A 25,434-nucleotide genomic window follows, 5' to 3' on the forward strand; every position below is an offset into this window, starting at 1 on the left:
TTATCGCATTTAATAACGTCGATATCAGTTGATAAAACTAAATAAAAATGTGAAATATAAGCTACACTATCTAAATTATCGGTACAATGTCTTATCGACAGCTGACGCCCTCTAGCTTTTACACGGACAGTGTGGGTAAGAATTAAGTCAACAAGAGTCGATTCCAAACATTTCAGAGTGCATCTCGGTTCACCTTTACGATTTATTGAACGCGTTTAATACTGAATATTCATGGTACCATATTAACGAGAAACAAAAACGACAACGAAACCGAAAATCGACAACAACTGTGTCATTTTAAGTTGATTCAAGCATATTGTGGCTAACACTACGCGTTCGTGATGTTGATATTTCTCACAGATATACTTTGTTCTTGATTTACGTTTCTCAACGTTCGAGCAACATTTACATTTCTCTCGAGTGTATCAACGCGAAACGAAGGAAAAGGGCTATAAAACAGCGTAGAATCGTTCGGTGTACAGTGTCTACGTCATCGTGCAGACGTTGCGTACACTGTCAATGGCTTGGCTCGATCGCATGCACACATACACAAGCTGCCCGTAGTTGTGTCCGTACCTACACTCATCCAAAATTTCGTATTATAAGAGCCACGAGCCCGCTGTCGTATGGTTCAGATTTGCTTCGCAGTAGCTCGGAGCATCACGGAGCCTGATCAGTGACATTCTATCTGCTTTTTACTTCGCATTTACTTGTACTTACGTGGCAGATACTCAACTTTCAGACAACATGTGCGGTAAGTAAAATTAATTTTCACCCCATACGCATACATTTTGCTCCGTTTTTCGTACAAATTAGCGGAATCGCTAGATACTTCGAGAGGGAAATTTCAAAGGAGAAAGCGTACAATTGTGTTTCTGTAAAAAGTTCGGCACTGACAGGTCATCGAGTGCCGCGTGACGTTCTCTACGGTTATATCGATGCGCTACGGCGCAATTTGTTCTCCATCGCCACTTGATTTAACATCTGGAACATTTGATAGATGTTTAAAGCCGAACGCGTATTTAAAATTCCAGGTGTTCACGCGTGTGCGAATCGAGGTTCGTTAACACGTCATTATCGGGTACTTGCACGTTTCTTTTAATGCGAAATATTTCGCGCGGTTTGGAATTCTCTATTCTTGAACGAAAGAACAACGAATCTAGCAGGGGTTTCGTTCCGTCGTGTTACCGATTAATAATATGAAAACTTGTGCCGTAATTTTATAAATATTTTATCATTTATATTTCTCACGTTTACACCATATTGTTTCTTCTTTTATTTTATTCACGTTTATACGCAGGCTGGTATCAGCAACGGCCAGGTTAAGTCTTGCTTTTACACCATCCTGTATACGATTATAGTTTTTATACAGGTTAATATGCACGTGCAAATAAAAGAAGGTCGCTTTCTAATAACTTTACGAATAAATTTATTCATATTTATCGGATATTATTTAATCCGATAGCCGGGACAGGTATATTTCTTTCCACTAACGTACAGATCTTTCGTCGAGAACTTTACCTACGTGTAATGTACTAAATTCAATCTTATCGTTATTTATTGCGGTATATTAACGACACAGACAAGATACATTATCGTAATTACACTAATGTTAAGCCAAAGGTCGATTAAAAATTTTAGTTCTTATAAAAAGTAGTGGGAGAAACGATAACGGCGGAAATTACCATTGTAAATTCTAATTGTCGTTATACACAGATGGTAAAACAATAAATGTCGCGGGAACGCGTACAATATAATTATCTTAGCGTATTATCGATCTATCGCAATTATCGCTTGGTCTCGGTAAAATGAGTACGAGAGAAGGCCGAGGGAAAGAAAATTGTTCGCGTCGAGGGGTACACGATCGTATCAGCGAACAAATAGATGAATTTCAGTATGCCTGATAACAATATTTCATTTTCTTTTGCCTCTACTTATATTAAGAGTATCAATGTTTAATCTTATCAGTAATAGAGTACACGAATCGAGACAACTGTAACGAGGGCGGCAGTGTACTTATTAACGTACACAACACTTTATCTAGTAGTCTTATTAATATCCTCCATTCTTCCTTGGAAGATATACCCGTCGAAACCGAATTAAATTTAAATAAATTATTCTAGACTCCGTTTATCTATCTCCAGGCCCCCAACCGTTCATTCGGAAGTAACAATCCCGTACGATAAATAATGTAATCGAAGTATCGGTAAACTCCTGATATATATTTCTGAAAAAAATTTCATCGCGAAAGTTCTCAATTATACCTGGTCCCTTGCGATCAATCGTAACAATTTTTAACCGTAGTTTCCCAATGCCTAGTTCTTTCACCGATTGGTCAATCCTTACGACATTGGAATTTACTTTCGATCGGTTCGCGTTCAATGAAAATTTCTTACACGCGACATTGTAAAAGTCGTGAACTTTGATTACGAAAGCGTTTTGCGTCACACGATCACGGTGTAATACACGTTGTCGTTGATCGTTCTCGAGCGTGGCGAAAGTCAGTCTCCGGTGTTCGATTCGAAGAAAGTGAATTCGACGTGACGGTGACGTTCTCCCGCCGCGAAACATCGATTAAGCCCGTGTAATCGCGACGCGGTCGTAATTTAATTCCCCGGGTACTGGTAAACAACAATCCGAGAAACGCTCGCAGCACCCGCCGACCGAGTAACAATAACGCCGCGACATTGTTCGCGCGTACAATCGGCTCGTGTAACCATTGCACGCGTATTTTCATCTACCGGTGACCATCGATACGGTTTACTGTTCGTAAACTGCGCGAGATGGATCGTTTACAGTGAACGCGAGCCACTTTGAACAAGACGGAGGTCAACTCGAAGTTAACAACTCGCTCGTATCTCGTTACACGAATTTTTATTAGGTCTTTTCATAATGATGGTTCATAGTTTCTTTTTTTTTTTCTGAAAAAATTTCTCACGTAACGGATCGTTCGTATCGTAGCGTTTCTACGTGAAACGATTAAATGGTAAAAGATTTTCTTACATCGTTATAGATATTTTAAAGGGATCCTTTGTACAATACGGTGGAATCTTTCGCGTCTCGTTCACCTTGTTTTCCATAGCAAACCGGCCGTGTATTTTCCACGTGAATTGAGCCAGATAATAAAAAATAATCTACGAACGAGATAAAGTTTCCTTCACCGCGTAGCGAAAGTCGATCATCTTCGTCTTCGAGAACGACGTGTACGTTTCGCGAACGATATCGACGATCGACGACCACTGTGGATCGTACGTTCGAAAACGGTAGTTGTATGCGTGTAAAACGAGGCAAACTTTCGGGGAAAAGTGCGACAACGATAACATCGTTGCGTATCCGTTCAATCGGAACAATCGAGAACGATATTTCGCGGTCGTCGAGCCGTGTACAACGCTCTCGACATTGTCACGTGTATTTATATTACGTTGCACGAGTGTGAGTATTTCCATTAGATAAAAATCGTTGCGACACAGCCGCAAACAAGTTCGAAGTTTCAGTTAGTCGCGTTGCACGCGCGAAACTTCGCGAGAGCGTTTTTACGAATTTACGAGCATAAATACACGAACGTAATCGTTGATCATCCGGCAAGATCGGTTAATGCCTTGGGGTAATTTTACAATTCGTTTGTTCGTCGAGTGGTCGCGATCTCGGTTCCTGGCTGCGATACTTTTCGTCGTCTATTATCGATCGCATCGATCGACAATCGTTTCGATGACTACCGATTACTTGGAAGCCGTAATCGTGAGTCATCAGCGGTATTAAATTTCGATCGAACTCCCCTCGATCGAGGGGGCTGTAATCGATCCTCGACCGTATCTCTTTTCGCGTTCGAAGATCACTTCGAGGATGACTTTCAGCGCGGCTACGTTAGTTCCTCGTCGAGGTTGCTGCCACGGTGTCTGGTTTTAATTGGGTCACGCGTTCCGTCGACGCCGATTCCAGGCACGAACGCGTTTTCCAAACACGTGCACCTATCCCCCAGGTTTACCCTCGATACGCGATCGAGCCGAGTAAGCGTCGGTCGACGACCCCCCGGTGTTGTTTACGTCCCAATGGGGATTCCCATGTTCGATTGACGTACAAGAAATGGAAATTAAACGAAAAGAAATCCCGTTGCAATCGCTACGACGAACGCAAAGATCGTCTACGCTAACCTCTGCGAATTGGCGTGGAGGATTCGGTAGTCGACTCTCTCGAAACAGTCGTGCAAATCCCGTGTAGCTGGTCCTCGTGGACGTAAATAAAAATCAGGTAACTTTGCGTTACACGTTTCTGGTCCTTCATCCCCTAGAATCGTCGCGTTTAAGCACCGTCTCGCGTATCGATAAAATACGTTGCAATGGGTGATCATCTCCACTTCTCGGTGTCTCTTCGAAGAGTCGTTCTCGAGAACGCAAGTTCGCGAAATTATCCGCTTATCGTTCGTTAAGAAGATCCTCTGACCGTGATCGGTATCGATGATCGGTCCCGTTCGAGCGTAATGTATCGTCGACTACGATCCTCGCGGAAGCTCGCCACAGTTAGAAAATACGAATTTTCAGGGAATTGTGCAGCGGTGCATTCCAGAAAATTACGGAAGCGTATACGGCGCGGGCGATACACGTAGCAACGGTTAAGAGAAGTGCAACGTGTTGCAACCGCGTGACTCAACCGAGCCGGCGCTGCAACGTTCTCAAAGTTCATCGAAAGTTTATCGTAACGAAAGGTAGAGGAGAGGGTGGAGGGTGGAGGGTGGAGGGTGGAGGGTGGAGGGTTTGGTGTGTCGTTGGTACGGTGGTACGGTGGTACGGAGTGGGCAGGAGGGTATCCTTTTTTGTACAAGTTGGTCGCTCGTGGACGAGGCGGTGGGCAACACAATAGGGTCTAATCGAGATCGACTATCGTTGCGCGAGCCGACGCGAGTCGACGCGAGTCGACGAGTGAAAGTTCCCTCGTGGCGAACTCGACGTCGCGGCGCGAGAGGGTGCAGCGGCGCGGGACAGTTACACGTGACATTTAGACGAGGTCCCGCGCGCGATCGTACACGCGCTCACGGACACGATCTCAGGCACGTCGTTCGTGCAGGACTTTGGATCCTTTCTCCGACGGCGACACCAGTTTACCTTTACCTTCCACGCAAAATACAACCTCCCCCTGGTGACCTCGCCGTCGAAGAACCTGATTTTTGTTTACGTCCACGAGGACCACCGACACGGGATTTGCACAACAGTTTCGAGAGATTCGACCGTCGAAACCGTCTCGGTAGGAGGAATTCTCCTTCCGACTAGTCGTTGGACGGAATCCTCTTTCAGGAATCTTCGATTCGCTTTCGCTTATCGGCGTCGAACGCCTTTCTCTTTTCCATCGCGTTCCCTCGCTCCTTTGTTCTCCACTTCGGGAATAGAATTCGCTACGCCGAGCGGCTACTTTATAATTCTGTACCTTTTACGAACCAGCGCCCGGATACGCGGCCGATACGTGGCGGGGAAATTCTCGTCGAGCCCGTTGTCACGAATCGACCAACAGCGATAACAACGCACGTATCGTGGTTCGAGGAAAATCGACACGATCGGTAACGCGATTACCCGATCCGCGATTACGTTCCAACGTGCTCCGAAACGGCGAGTATCTGGTCACGAGAGGCGATCGAGGCTGGAGAACGATCCGCGGACGTAGAGGTACGCGTGTACCGGTACCGATAGAGTCTTTAGGACGAAACGATAATATCGTTCGGAATTTCCTTTTCCAAAATGGAGAATATGTAATTCAATCAAACGTTTATACGCTGTAAAAAAATCGTGTTTCGTTTCCATCGAAAGAAACGATGTGACTTTCCGAACAACTTAATATTACAAAAGGACAGATCTATGTAGAAAGTTTGAGTAGAAAAATTAACTATTCAAATACCGCGAGAAGTACCAAGAAGGATGATTCGTATCGAAAAGAAAGTACGCGCGAAATATGAACACCAAGAAGCAACGATAAAAGTAGGTAGCGATGGAAAGAAAGCAAGACCGAGCAGTCCGGTAAGGAATTTCTATGTTAAGGATCCTCCTCCTCCTACTCCGGTGGTTTTGGCTTTCCTTTCACGTCGCGGCGTACACTCTTTCAAATAGTTTTCGAGCAGAAATTGTTTCTGCTCGTTTTGCAACTCTATTTTTATCTACGTCCGCGGAATTTCAAGAGCAACGGAGATATGTGCAAGAATGTTGCTAGCCGGCGTTCAAAATAACCCATCCAACGGGGAATTCCTCGCTCGAGGATCCTCCCCCGTGCGTTTCGAATTCTCCTTTCACTTGTCATCGCCTTGTTCTTTGTTTCTTTTTCCTTCGCGCGTCGTCATCGTTTTTCTTTTTCTTTCATTTCATTTTAGAATGCAAATCGTTTCCATTACTTCACCGGTCCCGAGCGTTTCGATTCGCGTTAATCGATCCGGTAAGTGGAAGACACGCTCAAGGTCTCGGGCTGTTTATTATCGTTGTCCAATGCCTCGATCTTCTCCGTTTAGCTCGATTAGCGATAAACAACGAACGTTGAATTTCGTCGGTTCTTGCGATCTCGATGTACAATTGGTCGCAGCTTTCTTCGATCGGGGAACTTTAGAACCGACGTTGTATAGTGTCGCGTTATTATTCTTGATCCGAGAAAACTATTTATATCGGAGACGGATATTAAAAATTATCGCGCGCGTATTTCTTTCCGCGCAAACCTTCTATCTCAGTCTATGGAATCTTCGCAGTGAATCGGGTACACTTGGAGAAGGGTTTGTTAACAACTATCGTTCACGTATTTTTTCCAAACGTTCCATCTCTTTCTATGGAATCTTCGAAGCCAAACGGGTACACTTCGAAACGAATTTATTAACAACTATCGCGCGCGTATTTTTTGCAAACGTTCCATCTCTCTCTATGGAATCTTCGTAGCCAATCAGGTACACTTGGAAAAGGGTTTGATAAAAACAATCGCGCGTATTATTTTTCCAAACGTTCCATCTCTCTTTATGGAATCTTTGCAGCCAATCAGGTACACTTGGAAAAGAATTTCTGAAAAACTATCGCACGCGTATTTTTTTCCAAATATTCCATCTCTCTCTAAGAAATCTTCGCAGCGAATCGGCTACACTTGGAAAAGAATTTCTGAAAAACTATCGCGCGCGTATTTTTTCCAAACGTTCCATCTCTCTCTACGGAATCTCCGCAGCGAATCAAACACACTTGGAAAAGAATTTCTGAAAAACTATCGCGCGCGTATTAGTTCCCAAACGTGGCATCTTTCCCGGTAGGTTTCATCGCATCGAATACGGTAGAGCTCGAAACGGTGTCCCGAAATAGCGTTAGTCCGTTCCGATCGCGAAATTTGGTGTCAGTGGGTCGAGTAAGGGCAAGTTCGTCGCTCCAGACGGTAACGTAGTCGCGATCGTTCATCGACATCCAACTCCTCGTTCGACTCGATCGGTTTTCGCGGACACTCGGTGCATCCCAATTAGTTTCCCTGGTCTCCGGGGGGGGCCAGAGACCGTTTCGTAGCGGCGTCGTAGCGATCGTTCGGTGGCCTCGAGAGTCCGAGAATTACTCACCGATATTACGGTCCCGGTGCTCCCCAAACTACGAAACGATGAAAGCTCGAGCGGAAACGCTCCTCGGGACGAGCCCGAGCGGGACACGAGCGCGCGCGTACGCAATTAAAATATATTAATCCGTTCCCTACGCACGCACACCCCACACACCCCACCCTACCCTCCCCCGTCACCGTTGAATCATCGTTATCGGCTCGTTATCGAACTTCCGCTGAACGTCCGTTCGGTTTGGCGGTTTATCGGGGGATACCGTAACTTTGCAATTATGCGGCCGATTGTAAAACAAGTTCGGAATCGATGTAACTCGTTTATCAACCGCTTTGGTAAACCCTACTCGAATCCGTATCCGGGAATCCAGATCCGTTAGATTATATTAAACAAAGCCCCGCGATAAGACGCCGCTATCGGGATAAAGCTTATCGCGCCGCGGTATCTTTATTTTCGTTTCCTCTAATTCGTTCGCGATCATTTTTCTTCGACGATCGCGCGTCGATCGAAGATTTCCCTCGACCTTAGAAGTCGGGATCTCCCCTATCGCCTGCGAAGACGCTTTGCTCGCTTATCGAACGATTGCAGCGAGATCTAGCAGCGACGACGACGAGGACACTCTTGATTGATCGATCGATTCTATCGGGAGGTAGTATCGATTCCAAGTCAAATTACGTTCGTTGCACGCGTGGTCGCGACGCGAGTATTCTTTTCGCTAGTTACCGCGACAGTGCGAGTCCTGTGACCTTTGAACTGGACGTTGCCTCCTTGGGTTGCTCGTTTTCTGGAATGACGATGGGCGGTAGGTTCTCAGCGATCTTCCTGGTGCTCCGTAAGATCGTGTTAGAGTATTCGTTACGATAATCAGATATTTTTCAAACACGATTCGTACGTTCGAGTGCGGGATACTTATTGCATCGCAATAAATTCCGCGGTAATTATCAACGAGGACCGTAAACTGGTTCGCGTCGATAAGGACGAAAGAGATTTACAATAAAATCGAGGCCGATCGATTGCACGCCGCGTATATTTAGCGGTCGAGTATTCAATTTTCGACGGTGCGTAACACTCGAACGATTTCTTCGTTACCCAGAACACGGCGATATCGACTCAAATAGACCGTCGGTGGATAGTAAAATATTTATTTATTCGTTTCGAGCACCTCAATGCTCGCTGAGTTGACATCGATGCTCGTTAGTAGTTGCGAGGCGATGATTTATTACGGCCGGCCGGTTCGTACGACTTTATTCTCGATTTGTGTATCCGCTTCAAATTGTGTCATTTGTCTAATTCCGTCGCTTCGGATCGTTCCGTTCGTTGGAACGAATCGTAACCGATTTCAACGATCGTTCAGCCAGCCCGTTCGGTGATAAGTAGTTCCAGGTTCTCGAACGAGCGCGTATCTACTTTCTCGTGGTTCGAAGTAGCCACCAGCTTCTCCCGGCTAAAAGTCCATCGCGTTTCGAATCGGCTCCGAATAGTTTCGAATCGATGGTTATCGGGATTATCGCGGGATTCCCCGTTACCGGGCTTAATTTCCACTTTCCTGGTTCGGATTCGATTTTCACTTTCCGCGTAACGGGCCGAACCCGCTCGAAATAATCGGGAACGTTGGAGCCTTTCTATTAATAATGAGCCGAGGACACCGTCTCGACACACGATACTCTTAAATTCCAGCGTTAAAACACTATCCCCGATAGAATGTCCGTATCGAACGATACGTCGGCGAATCGCGCGCCAAAACGCAATACGCGATGCGGTAACGTTAGACGGGTGTTCTAGCGCTTACGGTGATCGCGGGGCGGAAAATTAATACAATATCGCGACAGCTGGCTCCGGTACGAAAACCGGTGACGAGATTCTAACGTGAATTTCGTTCGATTCACACGCACGCGAGCTTTCCCTTTCACCGCGCGTGTTTGTGTATCGCGAATTACCTGTTCGTTCGCGGGGGCCCCCCGTTCGTGTGGGTCCCCGTTCACGGGCGACGACTTTTTGCATTTTTGTAATGCCGCGCGGGACCTCGAACGCGTATCGACGCGAATATTCACCCGAAACGAATCTCGCCTCGAGCCGAGCGAAAAGATGAAACGCGTGATTCTACGCGAGTAATCGGAGACGAAGAATTCATCGAATTGGAGTACTCGATATTAAGTTTACTTTATAAGAAGACACAGATAGAAATTAGAAAGGTACATGGAAACTTTGTCTTCGAGAGAGGACACTTTTTTCATAGCTTCAAGTTCATCGAATTGGAGTACTCGAAATTAAGTTTGCCTTATAAGAAGATACAGATAGAAATTAGAAAGGTACATGGAAACATTGTCTTTGAGAGAGGACACTTTTTCATAGTTTCCAATTCATCGAATTGGAGTACTCGAAATTAAGTTTGCTCCATAGGAAGATGTAGATAGAAATTAAAAAGGTACATGGAAATATTGTCTTCGAGAGAGGACACTTTTTTCATAGTTTCAAGTTTATCGAATAAGAGTACTCGAAATTGAGTTTGCCTTATGAGAAAATACAGATAGAAATTAGAAAGATACACGGAAACATTGTCTTCGAGGCAGAGAATTTTTTAGATCCAACGAGATCCGCGTCGAGTCGTTTGTATTTAACGATTAGATAAATTTCCATGGGAATCGAGATCGCGAGTCGAATTCGGTAAATCGAATGTAGCTGCACCCGCGAGGCGTTCTCGGGGGGTGAGAAAGAACGACGCGGCGTGTCGATAAATCGAATCGTTTCCGCGTTTTATCGTCGGCCTTCGAGCGGCGAACGTGGGAGGAAAAAAGCCAAGACGAATAGAAAAATCTCGTATCGCGCGAGTCATCGAAGGTCTCCGTTTTCTTTCTCTTTCCTCGGCCGGTAGGAGAAATCGATGGAAAGGGTGATCGACGGTTCGTTTAAATTGTTATAATTGTCTTTGAGGGAACCATTCGGGGTTCCGAGCTCGAATTGATATTCCATTCGGAAAGTAGTACCATGAACGGAGGTATCTAGAAATCGATGGTATCGCGAAAACAAAAAAAAACCCTCTTACGGTAGGGTCGGTAAGACCTATTCAACACGAATCGTTTTCTGTTGTGCAGGAATTTTCGCGTATTTGAATTACCTGACGCCGAAGAGCCGGAAGGAAATTCTGGAGCTACTGGTCGGCGGATTGAAGAGATTGGAGTATCGTGGTTATGATTCAGCGGGTGAGAACGAGTCGAAAAACCTTTCCTTTATCCTTGAAAAAAAGCACGTCGGAGAAAAAGAACTGGAAAACCGTGTTCGAATGAGGAGGATACGCTTTAAGATACCTCGGTTTCTGGGAACCGAGCGAGCCGACGAAAATGAAACAAGATGCAATTCCTTTTAGACACGTTGTTCCGTTTCAGGCGTCGCCCTTGACAGCACCGATGGCAGGAATATCTCGATCATTAAGAAGCAGGGAAAAGTCAAGGCTCTCGAGGAGGAGATCTTTCAGCGTAAGCATGTCGTAAATTTCGCGAATTTCTACCTTCTCTCTTATCGTCTTTTTTCATTCCTTTTTACTTTTATTTATTTTCTTCATTATTATTATTATTATTACTGTTTCGATTGAATTGTTCGAGCAGACACCGACATCGACTTCGACTCGAAGACGTTCAGCCACGTGGGCCTGGCGCACACGCGTTGGGCGACCCACGGTGTACCCTCGGAAGTGAATTCCCACCCTCAGCGGTCCGACAGCGAACACGGGTTCCTGGTGGTGCACAACGGTAAGAGGGGGACGAGGGAGACAAAGAGACGAAAGAGTGTCGTAATCGCGCGTCTCGATTAACCGTTGATCGCTGAAAGCCGCATTCCTTGCGCAGGTATCGTGACCAACTACAAGGAAGTGAAGACGTTGCTGCAGCAACGGGGGTACGTTTTCGAAAGCGACACCGACACGGAAGTAATTGCGAAACTCATTCACCATCTCTGGGTACAGCATCCGGGTTACTCGTTCCGCGAGCTCGTCGAGCAAGTTGTCCAACAATTGGTGAGCGTTACCACGAATAACAATGACTCCGAACAGGTATACCGTGGAACGTTGCACGAACGGAGGAAACGAGGACGGTTAGACAGGTCGAGGAGCGTAAGGTGTTGTCGAACGAGTCTGCGACGCGCCTCGACCGCGAACGATTTTTAAATTAACACGTTTCAGCGAAACGAGTCTACGATTCGTAAAAGTCCCCAGCACGTAGCACGGGAAGCCGATCCAAGGATGAGCGTAATCGCAGAATCGTGTACGATTGCACGAGCATACGGTACCGTTTTAAAACGGGACTCGTGCAAAAAGCGAGGTCATAGGAAACCAGACTCTCTCGTAGTATCGTATCGTTATCCTATGCGATTCTTTTCTTTATTTTTTTTTTTCTGCTTCTTCGATGCAACGAGAGCTCGCAGTTGTATAATCGAGATCGATTTTGAATTTCAGGAAGGCGCGTTCGCCCTCTGCTTCAAGAGCAAGTACTTCCCGGGCGAGTGCGTGGCGACGCGAAGAGGATCGCCGCTACTCGTCGGTATTAAAACGAAAACGAGATTGGCTACCGATCACGTGCCCATCCTTTACGGCAAAGGTAAGTCGGTCGATCGTGCCCGAGACTTTGGGCGATCAACACGAGGCTCGACGGAGCCGTATAGCGTATTAAGGAGAAATATATAAATTGGTGAACTTTCGAAGAGATCACAATGCCATTTCCGGTCACCCGAGGGCTACGATTAAAAATGCTACCAAGGGTATCTGTATCTTGGGTCGGAATACGTTGCTTCTACGTTTCTTTAAAGGGCAAAGGCGGTTACGACACACGGTTATTAGTTATACAACGTTTCTCCTTGTAAGGAGGTTGGTATGTCAATTGATGGGGAATGTGCAAGTGTAGTTATCGTTTTTTCATGTGGCAGTCGCAACGACCGATTGTGAACCATTAATAGCATGTGTCTACCGTAGGCTCGTAGCTCAGGCTAGGGTAGTTCGTGTTTGTGGATATTATCAAAATACTTAACACACTAAGTGGTATCGTTACGTTCCTATCCTGTGTGTTCTATTCAGTGTTCGATAGTGGAACGGTGCTACGTTAAATGTGAGAAATACTTGTTCTATTACAATAATTAACAAACGAACGGTACTAATATCACTTATCTTGTTTACGCCAGAAGTGTATTTACTTATTAATACTTAATAGGGGTTGGATATCATGTTTGATCCCGTAGCTGCTTAAATAGAGTAACCAATGTTTACCTTTTAAATAGACTCTCACTTTGTGGTACTCAGCACGTTGTTGATACAAGTAGCATGTTTTTTTTTTTCTTTTTTCTTTTTTTTTTTTATATATAAAATGGTATTGCTATACTTCTTAATTTAAGTTATATTTGTCAGCTGTTTCTTCGAACGTTAACAAAGAATTGCTGCATGTAAACTTCTTTGGTGATTCAGTTTAAATTAGATACTATATTATATTTCTTTTGCATGATCACCTACCGGTTATGTTCTTCTTCGACTTTTCGTCTCGACAGATGAACTTCCACGTGTAAACAAAGGTATATACACTACTCTACACTTATCTGTCTTCTCAACACTGGACCTTTCGTTCGTGTAATTAGCTTCGCATTTTTTTTTGTTTTTTTTTTTCAACTCTTCTCCGGCACTTGCGTTACCCAAACATTGTCGGGTAGCGTTGACAAAATTTTACCAGGTTTCTCCGTGATCTCACGGAAGGTCCAGCGTTCCTGAAACGCATGCCAATTTCGCTTTGTACTTCTGATGAGTGTTTCACGTCATTATTTTTTCACCACGATTTCTTGTAAAAACACACCATTTTGTACGATTCAAATTTCGTTCGAACGTTTCTCCGTTTCTAAATTACTGACACTTGTGTCTTCTTTAAGTAACAAAATAACAAAATAACATTGGCTTGTCTCTCGTTCACCCAATTCGATTCACACGAATCGTTTACGTTACACGAAGTCTGTACCCGTAACGATCGTCATTATTGTAGTCGCATTAAGTCACGGCAGATCATACCTATCGAATCGTTCATGGATAGACGGTCGAGGAATTGTAGCATCGTTTAGCGAGCATCGACGTACAAATCAAAATTGTTCGTTTCATTTCAAATTGTTCTCGACGAATCCTCGGCAGAAGCTTATGCGTTTGTAGCTTTGCGATTGGGAACCGTGCACTGTAGTTTGCGAAAAGGTGTGTCGTTGAAACAAATCACACCGTGGATGAACAATCTTTTCCAAACATCGGCGCACGTTTCACACTTTTACGTTTGTCGTTGTATATTTTGTATCGTCGTCATTGCGTTACTTGTTTTGCTAATTATTTTGTTTTCTTTCTCGTCTCTCCCCCCTCCTCCGCATCCAAATTTGAGCAGAAGGTGAAGCACCGACCAAAGGTAATACTTTACATTCGTATACGCTTCCGTATCGCTTGCAGACACGCTTTCTACGCCTGTTGTTTCTACCTGTTCGTTTTTTTGTTTTTTTTACGCACGATCGCTTGGAATTGGTGGATCACATGCTATCACATGGATGATTTTTAAAGAGGGGACATGTACTTGGTCTATATTGCCACGCTTTCAGTACGTATACAAATGCATAATCTCTCCTTTCAGCGCGGAAGCACGCGCTCCAGGAAGCACAGGGCATACTCTAACACACGACACTCGAGCGGTTCTACCACTTTCCACGATTTCTTTTCTCTCTTACTCTCTCTCTGTTTTTTTTTTTTTTTTAATAGGTGTTTCTCCCTTCACGGGAGGTCCTTTAGCTTTCCTCGAGAAATTGTTCACGACGTCACTGTTTCTGTTTTAACGCCGATCGCCTATTTTAAGACCGCATTACATTCGTTAACAGTCGTACCTCCCTGTCGCTTTATTATTATTATTATTATTATTATTATTATTATCATCATTTCGGTGACAAGTGTTAGACGCCACTCTCGTTCTCGTTTATCGTCATCACACGAATATTTACGTATGTGACGTCGCCCTTCTTTAAGTATTACAAGGTACACCGGACAAATAATAACGTTGCTGTTGTTTAACGCGAACGTATCTATAAATTACTCCATGCGTTTTTCGACTAATTTTGGTGCGGGGCTTTTGTAAAACGAATGAAAAACAAAAAAGAAAGAAAAAAAAAAAAGAAAACGCCGTTTCGGTGAATCGGTCACGCCTCTTATCCAAAGAGTCTAAAGTCTTGTACATAAGTTTGTATCTTTGGATTCAGGTTCGACAATCTTCGATACGAATTCTATAAGAATCCGCCGACAATTAATCCGGTAAATGGACGTATCGAATAATTGGTGATATAATTGTGCTTGGTGTGTATTCTATGAAATTCGCGAATTTGTAATATACATACATATATATATATATATATATATATGCTGTAAAGTATAGATACGTGCTGAATTCGTTGAGAGTGCGGTGAGATTAATTAATGCTTTTCGGTAGACCATCGCCCGCATGGACGCAGTACCGAACTTCCGGTGATGCCGCGCAGTGAGAGCACATCCGAGTTTCAACCCCTAGAGGACAAAGAGGTCGAGCACTTCTTCGCTTCTGACGCCAGTGCTGTGATCGAGCACACGAATCGTGTTATATTTTTAGAGGTAACCTTCTCTTTGCCTACGCGCCAAGATTAACGGTTTATTAAAAATATATCAAAGTCCGTCCAGTCTCTACTTCCTTGGTCAATAATTATTCCTATTAGACGTCTCTGCTACGCGATCGCAAGGGTACGATGTACACCGATGTGAAACGAACTCGCGACCGTGCACACGAGTACTCGAGGTGCAACAATTACTATTATTACTATCCACGTGTTTTTTGTATTTTAGGACGATGACGTGGCCGCGGTTAAAGAAGGTGCTCTCAGTATCCATCGTCTCCGTCGGTGCATGGACGATCCACACGCGAGGGAGATTACCACCTTGAAGATCGAAATCCAAGAGATCATGAAGGGCAATTACGAATACTTCATGCAGAAGGAAATCTTCGAGCAGCCAGAGTCGGTGGTCAACACGATGAGAGGACGGTTGAATTTCCGGGATAACTCGGTCACCTTGGGTGGTATCAAGGTAAATTTAAAACAACTTGCGACGATGTTTTCGAGAATCGGTCTAACGGAGCTCTATTGTCAGGATTACATTCCGGAGATCAAGAGATGCAGACGTTTAATGCTGATTGGTTGCGGGACGAGTTATCACTCTGCTATTGCCACCAGACAGCTTTTGGAAGAACTGACCGAATTGCCGGTCATAGTCGAGCTGGCCTCTGATTTCTTGGACAGAAACACGCCAGTGTTCAGAGACGATGTATGCTTCTTCATCTCGCAGTCGGGTGAGTTACGAGGAGATCGGCATTCCTTTGACGTCTCTCGAAACGATGGTAATTAATTCCTGTTATTCCTCTGGTAGGCGAGACAGCGGACACGTTGATGGCTCTGCGTTATTGCAAAGGCCGTGGAGCTCTGATCGTTGGAATCACAAACACCGTGGGCAGTAGCATTTGTCGCGAATCGCATTGCGGTGTCCATATAAACGCCGGCCCCGAGATTGGTGTGGCCAGTACCAAGGCCTACACCTCTCAGTTCATTTCTCTTGTGATGTTCGCTCTGGTCATGAGCGAAGATAGAATATCCCTTGGTACTAGACGCCAACAGGTATTGTTATTGTACCCATAGAGATTGCTGTAACGGAGAAAGATCATAACGTAGTCTTGCGTTCGATAGATCATCGAAGGATTGAAGAACTTGGACAACTTGATCCGTCAAGTTTTGCAGCTCGACGACAAAGTTAAAGAGCTCGCCAAGTCTCTGTTCCAGCACAAATCTCTATTGATTATGGGCAGAGGATACAACTTTGCAACGTGTATGGAAGGTGCTTTGGTAAGTTGCTCGTAGCGATTCAAGAATCGGATTGTTAACACCGTTATGGAGATTTTTTCGTACTGGCGTAAAGTCTCGAATCAATTCGAACAGGAGGTGGCTTAGCAATGTAACCAGTCGTTTGGCTTCTTTACAGAAAGTGAAAGAGTTGACCTACATGCACAGCGAGGGAATCATGGCAGGCGAATTAAAACACGGACCATTGGCACTCGTCGATGATTCCATGCCTGTAATAATGATCGTTATGAGGGACCCTGTTTATACGGTAAATAGAATTGCTAAGCATTATATTGCCTCTATTGATTTAAGCGTAGAGGTCTTATTAGAATAATTTAAATGATTTTTTTACAGAAATGCATGAACGCGTTGCAACAAGTAACTGCGCGAGACGGCAAGCCGATTCTTATTTGTGAAGAGGGGGATGCAGAAACAAAAACATTCGCGGACAAAGTCCTCGAAGTGCCCAGGACGGTCGACTGTCTACAAGGTGTTCTCACAGTCATTCCAATGCAATTGTTGTCTTTCCATATCGCGGTACTTCGCGGTTGTAACGTCGATTGCCCCAGAAATCTGGCGAAATCGGTCACGGTCGAGTAAAGTCCGATCAACACGGAACATCGAGGACTTATTTCGTACGCAGCAGAATGTGCTCAGTTATTTATGTGGAATTTTAGAATTTGTTAAAGAACGAGCGGAGGAGACGATTTTCGTAGCGTGCTGCGACGAGAAAATCGTGAAATTTGTCATCGATCGATCTGTTACTTAACAATTGTAGATCCGTGTCTGTATTAGAGTACGAACGCGATCAGAAACGAATGTTCCTTATGTTCGTACGTGTATTATGTAATTCTTAGAGTTAATCGTTTGGACCATCTTTAGCCTTTACGTATAATCGTACAGTAAGTGATTAGTATGTATTCTGTTAAAGATCAACCAAAATGTTCCTCGTTTGGAAAAAATACTAACTGAGTTCCCAGCAAATGATTCCAGTGCATTTAACGGTTCATATTCATACCAATTAAGAGACGGGATAGGTAACGCGATGCTTTTCAGGTTACAAACTAATGTGATTATACTTCGTAATTGAACCGAATACGGTCGTGGTAAAGAAGTTGCGTACGCGATCGAGATACTTGCATCTATTATTCTGAAAAGTGTATGGAGGAGTGTGAATGTGAATGTGTGTATCATAAATCTGGACCGAGTCTGGAAATCGGCTACAAACTAACTTGGACGGTAATCGACAAAAACGATCATTTATGGATATGGGTGATCTCCATTCCCTTTATCCTCGTGGGACAACGATTGTCGTACGTTTTCGAAAATTCGTATTTTGTACAGTATTTTAGAGGAACAATTGAAATTTGATACTTTCCTTTTACTTTATTACGAAAAATAAAAAAAATGTATTACGAAGTAAGCGAATTTTGTTACCGATATGGTATAATTATGTACAATTTTAAGATTATATAAACACAAATTTTGCTTATAATGCGATCTTTGACATTGAAACACGATACACCCTGTCCCCGTTTGTTACATTTAGGAACGTTTTCTGTTTATCCAGGCGAAAATACAACGTCTACACAGATTAATCAATTTTACTTATCGAATTGTGCGTAGTAATTTTTACGATACGAATTCTCATTAACCATACATATACTATAGTTTAAGTTGTGTACCATGTTTCGGTAGATTGCGGCGGCGTTCAACAAGGAACGGGAAACATATGTATTTAAATTATTCCGATTCAAAGAAGCACAAATTTTCTTACGAATAACGATCAGAATTGGATTGTAAATGTAAAAAATAAACTGTTAAACAAAAGAAGCAAGGACGCTGCAGGAATTTTTGCGTTCGTTAACACGGAACGATAAATTGATTTCTTACGGTCGTTCGCGATGCGTCGGAATAAACACGCTAGGCGAAACATACATCGCGCATACTGTTCGTCTTTTAATTTCTCGAGATCTATGCTCGGTGTATCGTTCTAATTGGACGTGCGCCAGGAAGCCGATCGAAGTGATACCGAAGCTCCGTTCGGTCGGCGTATGCGCCAGTAGTAAATCTCGTGTTTATGTCGGACATGCGGAATCGAGTCAGTGCACGGTGTCCCGTCTAACTAGGGACGGTTCGCAAGTTGGTTCGGTGATCGAGGTCGCGAGGACGCAGGGCGAAACGGTGGCGACCCTCGTTCGATATTTCGAAAGGTTCAGTCTCGAACGTATCGTCCTTTTGCGCGGAACATTTATTCGTCCGTTCTCGATCGAAATTACACACGCCCTTCCAAGGGAGGGAGATCCTACCTGAGGAAAGAAACGAAAGGAGGACGGTAAATAATATCGAGCGAAAGAGAATACGGAACAGAAAGAGTAAATTGTACCGTGAAGCGTGATCTTGAAATGTTTAGCCGCGTGATCGAGCGTAATTCCAGGTGCTAAATTTAAATGCGTTGCCTCGATCCCCTTGGGTTATTTCGCGTAGGTTGGCTGCGCTTGAACGGGTCGGTAGCGGAGCGCTATCGTCAGCCCTGTCGGCGGTGGTATCGCTGTTGACCGCCGTTACCAGGTATATACGTCGTGGTCGTCGTCGTCGCCATTGCCGGCGGTAGCGGCACCGAGAACACTGTCTGCGCCATCGCTAGACAGAGGTACCACCACTACGCGAGTCAGTCGACGGTCTGCCGGCGAGCAGTGCGGACGCGTCGTGGAAAAGGATACGGTTGTCGTTGCCCGCAAATATTTGCTGGCACGACCGCGATTTGCCCCACCGTCGGTGCCACGGTAACGCGGACGGATCCCGCGGACAAAACCACCTCCCCTCTGCCCGGCCCGACGACCCTCCCTCCCTCGCGACGGTTACCCGGTGTTCTACCAGCGCCGCGGCGGTTCCCCTCTATTGATCGAATTCGACCTGCGAAGTTTCCCCTAGCGTGTGCGGTAGTGGCGGCCGGCAGTGGCTCTCGCGCTTACGTTCCTCGGTTAGTGCGGTAAATAATCGCGATACCTCGGCATGGCTACTCCGACCGCTTGCACGCGGTTCAGTGACAACTACGATCTCAAGGAGGAACTGGGCAAGTAAGTAACAGAAATTAGACGTACGTACGCGATCGCGGTATCGGTAGAAACGGACGAACGCGGGAGAACGAGAAAGAAACCGATCGAAACGGTGGGAATCGGTGAACGTTACCGCGTGTCGCGACGTTTCTTTCGTTTCTCTTGGCTCCGTGTACACACACACGTTCCGCCCCTCTCTGTCTTTCGGTTTGTCGTTCTCTCTCTCGTTCGTACGTAGTCGTGCATCTGTCCTCTGCACCGTGTCGTGTTTTTATTACGCGCGAACTCGTGTCACGAGAGTTTCGTGCGTCGAGGCGAATCTCGTGTCATCGATGGCTCGTCCCTTGTCGCGTATTCGTCGTGTCGTACAGTACGAACACGCGAGTGACGAACGAGAACCGTTCGGTGCGATTCCTAGCAGACGACGCCGTGTCGTCGGCCATGATTATTCCCTACGTATGCGGGGCCTCTTTCTTCTCTAGCCGTTCCCCACTCTCGGTTTATCGTTCTCTTTCTATCCGCCTTTCTCGCCGCGGATCTCGTCGCTTCGCTCGTTCGCGGCCGTGTCTCTTGCTCACGCGGGAGACACCCCGTTGCATTTCGTCTATATTTAAGCGGCACGGCCTGTCTGCTCGTGGCTCAGCCTCTATATATAAAGCGTCAGGGCGCTTGCTATCCGTGCGTTGTGCCATCGTGGTGGTCTCACCGTCGAAAACGAGGTATCCGCATCGTACGCGGATCTGTCACCAAATCAATACGATGTCGTCGCGCTGCTTTTTACCTTCATCCCCCTCCTTCGACCTCTTTCTCGCGCTCTCTGTCTCCCTATCTTTCTCTTCCGCCAGTACCTTCGTACGTTCCGTCTGTCTTCTTTACCTTCTCTTTTCCCTTTAACGCCGCTTTCTTACGATCGCATCCTTTACTCGGTCGGCCGTCGACATTCTCCCATTCCCAGCTCAGCGACGGCAGGTGGTTGCAGTCTTGCACGACGTTGTCCCTAAAAGTCACTAGATCTCGCCAGCGCTTTGTTTTCCTCGCGGTACGCTAGACCCTTTTCTCGATACGTTTATCTTTCGATCGATTCCGTCGATCGGAAACATCGAGTTACACTGCGAAATCGCTTTTGTTCGATTCCCTGTCGTTTATTGGCCAATCTTGAAAATATCGAATAATCGTCATCGCGCGTAGCGTCTCGCGAGACGAGTTTTTATTGGTTAACCATAGCGTCGTCGTTCGAACGGATTTCGATTATCGTTCGATGCGATTCGAGTTTGCAGGAATGCGTCTTCGACGAAGCACGCGGCACGCCATTCGTCGCGAGTTTCGGCGTTCTGTAGGTGTTCCAGGAGGGCACGGGTATCGGTCTCGTGTCACCCGTGACCTCGAGTGACCTCGTCTCGGAATCGAGAAATTTCTTCGTCCGCGAATTGTGCACACGGGATGGAAGGAAAATTTCTGACCACACCCCGTGTCTTTTTGGGTGAGTTTGTGCCACGGTCGATAAACACGGAACGTAGAGCACGCGTAGAGCACGCGTTACACACAATGTCACCTGTACGCTTCGACGATGGGCCTCGCTGTTTGTTGTTGCCTCGTTGACCTATCCTGTTAATCTTTTCAAGGATCATCCCTTGGAAATAAAAACAAATTCGAACTCGTACGGACTCACGGCGCGCATCGGTCTACGACAACGTTGCCGCATCACGTCCTAGGTAAATACAATTACGTTTCTTTATTCGCAATTTTGGCGGCCATTTTCGCGTTACGATATCGAAAAGAATTTACCCTTCGAACGTACACGTGCCTCAATCCCTGAAAATATCGATCGCGACCATGTATTATCTTTCCGTGCAATTTTTCCGTTTCTATCGTTTTCGTCGTTCGATCGACGAGAGGTTTCGAGCTCTTTGAATTTTGAAATCGACCGTTACCGTTGTATCGATCATTAGGGAGCATTTTGATGTCCTCGTCCCAGATATCTTTTCCCTATTTTTAGCGTCCCTCGAAACGATCGCAATTTACGAACACTATTGTCCCACCGTGGTTGTTTAATCGCGATTAGGTTAGGTTTCTCGGCGATGGTGGGACGTTTCGTTCGTCGATGCTAACGGCAAGGACCACGGAAACTAATTCGAACCACGGATTCGCAATTGGGGTCGGCTGATTTAGAATATTGTCCGTGCTTGTAAACACGCTCGTGCGATTCTCGTTTGTTTTCGAGTGTGCGAAAACGTCCCACCGTCTGAATTCCGAACAATTTCGTTGTCGTTCGAAACATCGGTTCGTTTTCATTTTGCGAATGCGGTTGAGGAAAAAATCGTCGCGTTTCGAACGAAGGAAAAATACAAAGAATAAAAATGATACGCGTCTGTCTCGTTGAACCGTATTACACTCTAACCAATTATCATTTTTATTCAATTATTACCTGCGCGGACAAAAATGTTCCCCTTAATGTTCGAAGCAAACCACTCGACTGCACCTTTACTCCGCACACCCCAAACCGAGCGGACAAGTGTTCCGTCATTTATAAACAGCGGCGTGCATACTACGAAACTAATCCTCGAAAGCTTCTCATTCATTGATTTTTCTACATATCGATCCAATTAATTTTTTCTTAATTTTACTCAACAACTATACTTTCAGCCAAATAATTCCCATACTGTTTCTATATTCCCAAAGAACCGAAGGATATATATTGGTAAAAATAAGAGAGAAAAGAAAAGCTTCCCCGGTTGACGCGCTCGGTCTCCGTACAAGATCTACGCACGCCTCTGCGTGCACGGTTGGGATGGGTCGACGGTTCGTTTAATAAACGAATTGATAATTTCTCGGTCTATATACGTCTTTCGAACACCCTCGTTGAATCATCGGGTGCACGGAAGCTACGAAGCTCGCGGCAATAAACCAGAATTAGGAGTAGAGGCGAGATGCTTCCAGTCCACGTATCCACCGACACACGTTCGCGACGCTCGCATCGCTCGGGCACGCAAAGACGCCGCCGATGCTATTTTCGTTAATTATTCGGATATCCGAATAATTTCGGGCGGGCGGGGGCCGGTCGTGTACGCGTTCGCTCTCTCGCCCTCTCGCTCTCTCTCTCGCTCGCGGGGAATCCATTCGAGTGTGCGCGTGTGTCCGTGGCCTGGCATAATCAAAACATTTTCCTCGCCTTCGTGTTGAATAATTCAACGGTTGCGCCGACGAACGGTGGCTGGCATCTCGCGCGCGGCTCGCAGGAACCGACGGATCGCCTCTTACCGGCTATCGATTTCGCATCGAACGCCACGAAGATACGACGAAGAACCGGAGACCTCTCTCCACCCCCTCCGTCCCCCGTCCCCGTACCCTCCTCCCTCTGTCTCCTACCGTACACCCCCGTAACCCGCGCGGGTCGTTTCGCGATGTTGATCGACGCGACGCTACTTCCGGCCGGATTTGATTAACGATCGTTCGCTCGACGCTCGCCAGGAAATTTTCAAGCCGGTCGCTGACCGCGTCGATCCGCTTCCCTTGGGCCATTTCGTGCAACTTGACACGTATATACCGTGCACACCCGAAAAGAATGCTTTCGGATAGAATTTTTATTCGCTAGGAATTTCCCCTCCCCTCCGGAGGGAGCATTCGACGACGAAAAGATAACTCTTAACGCGCCCTTAGAGCAATCGCGTTCTTCGCAGCGGCGCGTCTCGGGACGAATTATCGAGGTACTCCGGGATACTCTAAAACGGGTAGTTTCGCATTTTCGGTTCCAACGACTTGGTAAATTACTCGAATCGCGATCGAACGATTTCACGAAAGACTCGATGCACCGCGGGAACGCGCGAACGCGAAGAATTAATTTTTCCGAAGCGACCGGAGTGGAAAATCCCCGTAAACGGAGGAATCTCGAACGTTTATGGGAAATCGTTGGTTTTCTTCTAACGTCCACCGAGGCGAGGCTCGACAATTTACGACGAGGTCTCTTACGTGATTTATCGCCGAGGGTGCAGAAGTGTTTTCTGTGCGTCACGCCGTGCGACTAAAAATATATGTCGGTTTCAACGCGTCGGTAAAGTGTCGCGTGCGTTAGGAATTCTCACAAAGAGGGAATAAAACACGATCGATGCCACGATCGAACTCGATAAGCCGTCGTTAATCGATTCTATTTTTCCGCGCACCGATCGTACGCGTTCTTCCCCGTGCTTCGTTCTCTTGTTATTTTCCCGCTCGTCGATCCACCCTTCGCTCCTTGCGATCGAATCGCGCGAACGTCTAATTCTCATCGGGGATCCAAGTGTACGTTAATGTTTCAACGAAAAAGAAAACGAAACAATTCTTTCGATCGCCAACGAATTGTATCGCGTACGACTACGTAGTAGTCCATCCACGATCGCAGACCAATCGCGTCATGGACGTAACGCGTTAACTCGATCGTGAATTACGTTTTCTTCTTCAATTACCGCGACGATCCGATCGGTCTCGAAGTCAACGCACTTGTTCCGCATCGAGGTGTCGCGTTACCCTTTTGGGTTCGATTAGAAAAATTTCCCATTGAAATAGTCGAGAATCTCTCCACGCTCCGAGGGGGTTTCTTTTCTTTATTTTTTCCCCCATCTCGATTTATAACGAGAACAAAAAAAAATCCCGGTTAATTCGGATACGAGAAGGTCGCGACTCGGTGAATTTCGATTGAATCGTCGAGTGGCCGGTTCTCGCGAGAAGGGGTCCCGCGCGCGCATAAATTACACTCGCGCTCGACGAGTACGATCGATCTTCCCGCGCGAGTACGTCTGTTTACATGTCCGCGTTTACATCGATCATACACGCCGGCGTCCCGTGGTCTCGGATTACGGTCGTCCGCCAACAAACAAACATATCCGTTCGTACTTTGATAGCGATATTCGGCCGCGGTATCGGCGACGGTTCCGTTACCCGTGTTTGCTGCATTCCCGTGGAACGATTCGCGAGAACTGTACCACTCTCGGGTGTACCACGCCTCCTTTCGATCACCGTCGCGCTCTTCGAGAACTCATCAATCATCCGACGGTGCCCGCGCTCGTTTCCGTTTTACGATGCCCCCCGGTTCTCGTTCGACGAACCTCGAACCACGGGGGCGTGGAAAAAACGAAAGGACGGATCCTCGGACGGGGTGTTGTCCTCGAGCAACCACCGCGAACCGAACCCTCGAGCTCTGTACCGGATTTTACATATTGGTGCGGTGTTTCGCGATTGGTTCTCTCTCGGTTGGATACTCGAACCTCTGCACGAGGATCTTAGCGTGGGTGCACACGCGTTATTACGTATTATTCTTTCGTGGATTTTCGATCGTTCTTTCCTATACGATAAATAATAAAAGTAATGGATTACGAAGGAATTCGACGCAGAGACACCACTGCGCACGGAAGATCTTATCGCGCGTGCACGCGCGTCACCGCGCGCGATCGACCGAACGATTATAGGATCGTGGTCAAAGGGTCGAGACTCAATCGTCCCCTTTAACCTTAATCGTCCCCCGCCCCCGAAGAAAGCCGTAGAGCTTCGTACGGTCTTCTCGATCGTTCGAATCGCATTTTTATCGATGTATACGTAAGCGCGGCGAGAACTTCCCTCGGCTCCTTAAAACCATCGAGTACGTTTAATCGTCTTGAAATTAGCATTAGTATTTTATCGGGTTTCGGTTTGCGTCATTCGGTGAAACGGAACCGAACACGTACGATGAACGACGTAGCGACTCGCGTTCGAAATCGTTGAGAGATTCCGAACGGAAACACGCCTAGTATATATATATATATATATAAATTTTTAACGCAGTGACGAATGTTGGAAAAAAAAAATAAGAAGCGGAAAAGATTCTCGTGGATGTGTTTCCTCTTACGGTAGGATAAATCGTTCTCCTCCGAACGGTTGCGCGATACGTAAATAATTCATCCCGGGAGCGGCATCGAGGAGTTA

The 25,434-nt window shown here is 46.0% G+C and overlaps 2 protein-coding genes across 38 annotated transcripts in view; both read left to right on the plus strand.

Annotated features, from left to right (window-relative positions):
- The first annotated feature begins 158 nt into the window (after nucleotides 1-158).
- Nucleotides 159-18,282, plus strand: Gfat2 (glucosamine-fructose-6-phosphate aminotransferase 2). 3 transcript variants are annotated; one of them, XM_076317922.1, is made up of 15 exons: nucleotides 159-754; nucleotides 10,633-10,740; nucleotides 10,924-11,013; nucleotides 11,143-11,286; nucleotides 11,383-11,549; nucleotides 11,988-12,129; nucleotides 13,067-13,090; nucleotides 13,930-13,950; nucleotides 15,013-15,170; nucleotides 15,399-15,638; nucleotides 15,702-15,900; nucleotides 15,978-16,222; nucleotides 16,292-16,447; nucleotides 16,584-16,712; nucleotides 16,799-18,282. In XM_076317922.1, the coding sequence occupies exons 1-15, from the start codon at nucleotides 748-750 to the stop codon at nucleotides 17,042-17,044; spliced, it is 2,076 nt and encodes a 691-aa protein (XP_076174037.1). In that variant the 5' UTR covers nucleotides 159-747; the 3' UTR covers nucleotides 17,045-18,282. The 3 variants fall into 3 exon arrangements, with proteins under 3 accessions (XP_076174037.1, XP_076174038.1, XP_076174039.1); XM_076317923.1 differs by lacking the exon at nucleotides 13,930-13,950; XM_076317924.1 differs by lacking the exons at nucleotides 13,067-13,090; nucleotides 13,930-13,950 and having other exon boundaries at nucleotides 161-754.
- A 250-nt stretch (nucleotides 18,283-18,532) lies between these two features.
- The window catches only part of Camkii (Calcium/calmodulin-dependent protein kinase II), a 136,440-nt gene continuing 129,538 nt past the window's right edge, over nucleotides 18,533-25,434 (plus strand). For 5 of the 35 annotated variants that reach the window (XM_076317929.1, XM_076317926.1, XM_076317934.1 and 2 more), the window contains exon 1: nucleotides 18,547-19,524. In XM_076317929.1, the coding sequence (XP_076174044.1) occupies nucleotides 19,460-19,524 (65 nt within the window). In that variant the 5' untranslated portion in view covers nucleotides 18,547-19,459. Of the gene's footprint in view, nucleotides 19,525-25,434 lie in introns of all 35 variants that reach the window. The other 30 variants (XM_076317931.1, XM_076317939.1, XM_076317947.1 and 27 more) reach the window with 16 other exon arrangements.

Source organism: Ptiloglossa arizonensis, chromosome 8 (assembly GCF_051014685.1).
Source record: "Ptiloglossa arizonensis isolate GNS036 chromosome 8, iyPtiAriz1_principal, whole genome shotgun sequence".
Lineage (NCBI taxonomy): Eukaryota > Metazoa > Arthropoda > Insecta > Hymenoptera > Colletidae > Ptiloglossa > Ptiloglossa arizonensis.